At 39.5% G+C, this 6,690-nt stretch overlaps 1 protein-coding gene across 1 annotated transcript; it reads left to right on the forward strand.

The window, feature by feature from the left end:
• The first annotated feature begins 3,655 nt into the window (after positions 1 to 3,655).
• LOC129894724 (uncharacterized) lies at positions 3,656 to 4,039 on the forward strand. The gene has a single exon (XM_055970379.1). The coding sequence runs from the start codon at positions 3,656 to 3,658 to the stop codon at positions 4,037 to 4,039; it is 384 nt and encodes a 127-aa protein (XP_055826354.1).
• Positions 4,040 to 6,690: the final 2,651 nt, after the last annotated feature.

Below are 6,690 nucleotides of genomic sequence, written 5' to 3' on the forward strand. Positions count from 1 at the left end.
GGTCTACAAGGGCTATAAGATAAGGAGGAATAGAGATGGGTTGAGTTTTGGGAAGAAGATATATACTGAAATTGATTTCCCTTTTGAGAGAAATACCAGGCAAGTCAGTCGAAAATACATTGAGGAATTCATTCACAATGGAAACAAACTCAATAGAAGTAACTTTTAAATTTGTATCCCTAACGTGCACTAGATGATAGATACATCCTTTATAAATCATTTTCCAAGCTTTTAGGCATGATATGAATTGACCCCTAAATGACGAATCATTACCCTTTCATTCAAGGACCGGCTCATTAGGAAATTGGAATTTGACCATACAGGTTCTACAATCAATAGATGCATAGGAAGCATGTAGACAATCCATACCAATAATAACATCAAAATCGGTCATGTTAAGTTCAACAATATCACAAGGGATTATTCTATGCAAGACTGACATGGGGCAGTCTCTATAGACTTTTTTAGCTAAAACTGAGTCACCAACATGAGTATAAACCGAAAAAGGCTCTAGCAAGATTTTAGGCCATATATCAAATCTTATAGCAAGATAAGGAGTAACAAAAGATAATGTGACACCCAGATCTAGTAAAGCATAAACATCAAAGTCAAAGACCCGCAACACATCCCTAACCACATCAGGAAACTCCTCAACATTTGCCAAGGTTGAAGTGCATAGAACCTATTTTGGCATTGGCCTCCACCTTGTTCAGTTTGTCCTCCTTGAGTAGCCTGCCCTTGAGGATGTCCTTCTCTCCCTTTGCTAGGGCATTAAGAGATCTTGTACCCCATTTTACCACATCAAAACAAGCACTCATACAAAATAAGCATTTACCACCATGGATTTTCCTACACTTGGGACACTTAGAAAGAGTAGACCCACTAACGCCACCACCTTGGGTTTTAGGGTTAGGCACCTTATCCTTATCAAATCCTTGACCTAAAACTTATGAAGAACCTTGGACTTGAAACCCTTGACCTTGCCGAAAATGGCTATTACCCCAATCGAATTTGGATTGAGAAAACCCCACCTTCAAATTGAGATCTCTTTAACTCCCTCACCTCCCTCTCCTTAAATTTTTCCCCTTCAGTTTGTTCGGCATATGTCATAAGTCTAGAAATATCCATTTCCTTGATGATCATAGCAGTTCGATACTCTTTCGTCACCAAGTTGGACACCCCTGAAATGAAATTACTCATTCGGGCATGAGAATCAACTACCAAAGAAGGAGCATACTTGGACAACTTTGTAAACTTGAGGGAACACTCCCTTATACTCATATTACCTTTCTTGAGGTTGATAAACTCCAACATTTTAGCCTCCCTTAACTCAATTTGAAAGAAGCGGTCAAGACAAGAAACTTTGAAATCCTCCCAACCTATAGGACCTTATTCAACCCTTTCGGCCTTTCATTAATGGTTCCATACTTGAGCAACACCCTTGAGTTGGTAGGCCTCCAACTCCACTATTTCCTCCGAAGACACCCCCATGATATCAACAATCTTATACACCTCATCAACAAAGTCTTGGGGATCCTCATCAACCTTTGACCCATAAAACTCGGTAGGGTTCATCCTTGTGAAATCTCTAACCCTTAAAGCTGGTGTAGACGCATTAGGAGGAGCCACTACTCCTTGGTTCACTTGAGTAGTTATGGCTTGGCCTAGAAAAAAGATAGTAGTTTGAAACTCAACATGGGTAACTTGATCGGTTAGAGGATCATTAGGAGCTTGAGGGGCTTGTCCCTCATTAGCATCAACCTCTTTTGGAAGTGAAGCTCTTCTTGGAGGCATTTTATGAAAATCGCAAAGAATAATTGTTAGAGGGAAAAGATTTAGAGTACACTCTATCGCATGACATAGATCATAAAAGAAGTGAGGATTTCCAAAGATGTCTCATAGCCTTCTACTCATAAATATGGCACGCTTCACATCTATGAATATGACTCTACTTGATGCGGCATGTTGGACTCCTTAGGGTACTTCAAAACCTTGTGCTTTGATACCAAGTTTGTCATAATACGAACTAGGGCCTAGCTGTAACACGGTGATAAGCATTCCCGAAGAAACCCCAACTAAACCTCTTAGCATATCATAAGCATACATAAGATAAACAATAAGCAAAAACTCATAAAAGTCCGAGAATGTAGCATATCTAGAGAGAATCATGACAACATAGACTCTTTACACAATATGCCCAACATGCCTTTATATGACTACTAGGCGGGGACTAGGACATATTCCTAGCTCACCCTCAAGAAAGTAATGACATGACATAGAATAGTTTTAAAACTTTAACATAGTCTAGAAATGACAATAAAAGAGGAAATGACCTAGCTTGCCCTCGAAGTATGAGGACTCACCACACAAATGTTCAAGATAGATCACAACTAGCCACACAAATAGGATGGAGCATCCTTCCCTACATTGTGAAATAATGTAGGCAATAGAGTATGTGTTAGTACGTTTGAATGTACTAAGTATGTAGGTAATGCAATGCGTAGTAAAACCATGTTGTGCAATGAAAATTTTAAATTACATGATGAAAGGAGTAGGAAATATCATAAGTATGCATGGGAAAGTTCAAAGCACTTTAAATTATAAGAGTATCTTATAAAAGTAAAGGATAAGGGTAATCTTGTAAAACATCATAAGAACCGTACATATATGGGAGATAACTGTAACCGACAATAAAACCATGCAAGATATTACATAGAATCTGATGATCCCCACATCAAGATGGGGGGAGGCCACTTTCCAAGGTAGACTCCTTCCAATATTATCATAATCATGTGCTATATGTGGATAAACTAGCTAGGCCATATTGTCAAACCTACGATGGCAACGTAGTTTAAGGGATTAGAGGTTGCTACTATGATTTAGGTCGAGCACCCACCTCAAAGTCCTCTCGGTGCTAAGTCAATATCCCACAGAATACATATCATAAAATAATCATAAATCATACTTATCATAAATCATAAGCCTTTCATAATCATACTTCATAAACTTGTTCATAGGAATAGCTCATTATCATATGATTCATGTAATGTGGGTGTAAAACTTCCATCATTATGAATCCTTTTTATAAAACATCATTAGGATCTAACTCACCCTCATTCGTAAAACTTAATTACATACTTGAAATTCATGATCATAGCTTAGACATGAAATTAGGATAAAAACATGAATATATGATCAATTGACTTGAAAATCATGAAATTAACTTGAAAACATGCACCAAATCAAGAAGCCAAATGTAGGAGGCAATGTAGTTATCAAACTTGACATGGCTAAAGCCTATGATAGGGTATCTTGGTCCTATACTTGTCTAGTTTTGAGGAAAATGGGATTTGAAGAAGGTTTCATTGATATGGTATGGAGAATTATGGTTGATAATTGGTATTCCATCATTATTAATGGTTCAAGGCATGGATTCTTTCATTCCACAAGAGGCCTTAAGCAAGGGGATCCATTATCACCAACTTTGTTTATCATAGGTGCTGAAGTCCTCTCTAGGATCATGAACAATCTCCATCAACACCCCCAATATCATGGTTTCCTGAAGGCTAAAAAGGGCCCTCAAATTAATCATCTCAGTTTTGCAGATGACATCATCATATTCTCATCTAGAAGATCTCATACCTTGAAACTTATCATGGAGACACTACATACCTATGAGCATGCTTCAGGCCAATTGATCAACAGAGACAAGAGTAACTTCATGGTACCCTCAAATGCCTTCAACTCTATTGTTAGAAGAATCAAGAAAGTTACAGGCTTCAAGCAAAAGAACAGCCCTATCACATATCTGGGGTATCCTCTCTACATTGGTAGACAGAGGATCATCTATTATTCTGAGCTTATAGCTAAAGTTGTGGCTAGGATAGCTGGATGGCAGGCAAAGTTAATTAGTTATGGAGGAAGAGTTACTTTGATTAAGCATGTCATCCAAGCACTTCCTATTCACTTGTTATCTGCTAGTTCCCCTCCTGCAACTACTATCAAGCAAATTCAAAGCATCACAGCCAATTTCTTCTAGGGGTGGAAGAATGAAAAGAGGAAATATCATTGGTCTTCTTGGAAGAATCTGAGTTATCCCTATGAAGAGGGTGGTATTGGAGTGAGACTAATATCAGATGTTGCCAAGTCTTTCCAATACAAACAATGGTGGATATTCAGAACTAAGAATTCCTTATGGAGTGAGTTCCTCAAAGCTAAGTACTGTCAGAGGTCAAATCCTATAACCAAAAAATGGCATACATGACAGTCTCTGATATGGAAGCACCTCATGAAGAACAAGCACAATGTTGAGCCTCATATCCAATGGCAGATACAATCTGGTTCTTGCCTCTTTGGTGGGATAATTGGTTGGGAGTTGGCCCCTTAGCTAATTTCAGGTCTGCCAGTAGTAGACAGAACAATACTAAGGTGTCTTCTTTCATGATTAATGGTCAATGGAATGCAGAACTGGTCTCTCAGAAAGCACCTCCTCAGTTTGTACCTAGCATCCTGGCAAGTAACATCAACTATCAGCCCCACAAACTTGATCAGGCCTCTTGGAAGCCTAATAGCAGTGGGGTATTTAGTTGTTCTTCTGCCTGGGAACTTATCAGGGACAAAAGGAGTAAGACAAGAATTAACTCTCAAACATGGCACAAACACATTCCTTTTAAGTGTTCCTTCCTACTCTGGAGAGCACTTAGAGGGAAACTGCCTACTAATGAAAAGCTTATCAGCTTTGGAGAAGCCCCAGCCCAATGTTACTGTTGCCATAGAGCTGGTTTGGATACCATTGACCATATATTTGTTTCTGGAAACTTTCCCAGGAAGGTTTGGAGTGTATTTTCTGATTCTCTGGGTATTAGTAAAGAATACACACCCCTTAGAAACCTGATGATGAGGTGGTGGTCCAGTAATTACAGTAATGAGGTCCATAAACTTATCCTACAAGCAACTCCAATCTTCATATGTTGGAACCTATGGAAAAATAGATGTGCCATCAAATACGGAGGGAAGAAGTCCAATATTACAAGAGTGATCTACTCAGTCTTCAAGGATAACTTCAACTTTCTAAGCACTACCTACTCCTATATCAGCTGGCCAAATAGCTGGAAGGAACTGGTCCTTCTTGTGGAAAAATGTACTAATGAAGTTAATGTTAGTACTGTCTACTGGAGGAAACCTTCAGCTCACATGGTGAAGCTGAACACTGATGGTAGTGCACTTCACAACCCTGGAAAAATAGGAGGGGGAGGATTGCTAAGGAACAATCAAGGAGATCTTCTCTTTGCTTTCTCAACCCCTTTTGGAGAAGGCACAAACAACCAATCTGAAATATTGGCAGCCATCTTTGGTTTGACTTGGTGTCTCCAATTAGGATATACTAAAGTGATCCTTGAAGTGGACTCTGAGCTAGTAATCAGATGGATAAAACACTTAGCTCAACAACCATGGACTGGCAAAGCACAACTCCAGCAATTGCAGGACATCAGCCATCAATTCCAGGTCTTCAAATGCAGCCACACCTACAGAGAAGCCAACTTTACAGCTGATGCCTTGTCCAAACATAGCCACAAATGCACTACCCCACAGATTTATCTTACTAAGCAAGAGCTTCCCAAAAAGGCAAGAGCTTACTTTGAGCTTGACAAACTGGAACTGGCCAACTTCAGAAGAAGAAGGCTTAAGAGAATCAAGAAACCACCATGACCTTTCAGCCCTCTTGGTCCAACTTACTCTCCAAATTAGATATTGCTATGCATAGTTATAACTACTTTGAAGGTTATATAGTTAGGACCAAGGTAAAAAGGGAACTCTCCCCTGTTTATTACTTCCTTAGAATAACAACTATAATCCTTCAGCTTAGGACTAGAGTAGATCTTTTCTTGCTTTTACTTCTTTTTCTTGGAAGTGTAGGTTCCTATAGACATGCAACATACCACCCAACAACTGGAGGGATAGTCAGGTGTAAGTCTTGGTACAGCCACCTACAGCAAATAATAACACATGGTGCAGCAATATTACAGCAACAGCAGGTGAAGGATCACTCAGCACTAGGAATACCCTCCTTGTTGGTTTCAAGTTTGCAGGTACACTGGAAGTTTTCCACAGCTATTCCAATGTTGAACTTATAGTTGGGACAAACAAGCAGTCCAACAGCAGCAGCAGAGGCCAGCAGCAAGCAACAGCCATTAAAATTCCAGCACAGGCCACAGCTGCAGCCCCCAACAAAAGTATCATGCAACATCAAATTAACCCCAAACTGGGCAGGAATACAGAAAATACAGTAGTTGCAAAGCCCAAGAAGTTTCATCTCAAACAGATATTTGGAGACGTTAGTCGAGCGACCTTGAAAAAGTTAGCCGAATTAAGTCTCCAAATGGAACACTTCACTACTTGGAGCTTCCAACTTGTCTAGATGACCTCCAAACTTTGCAGGAATACAGAAAATACTATATTTGCAAAACCCAAGAAGTTTCATCTCCAATAGATAATTGGAGACGTTAGTCGAGCGACCTTGAAAAAGCTAGTCGACTTAAGCCTCCCAATGGTGCACTTCGCAACTTGGAGCTTCTATCTTGTCCAAAAGACCTCCAAATATTGTAGGAACACAGAAAATATAGTAATTGCAAAGCCTAATAATTTTCACCTCAATCGGATAATTGGAGACGTTAGTCGAGCGACTTTGAA

The sequence above is a fragment of the Solanum dulcamara genome, chromosome 7 (assembly GCF_947179165.1).
Source record: "Solanum dulcamara chromosome 7, daSolDulc1.2, whole genome shotgun sequence".
Lineage (NCBI taxonomy): Eukaryota > Viridiplantae > Streptophyta > Magnoliopsida > Solanales > Solanaceae > Solanum > Solanum dulcamara.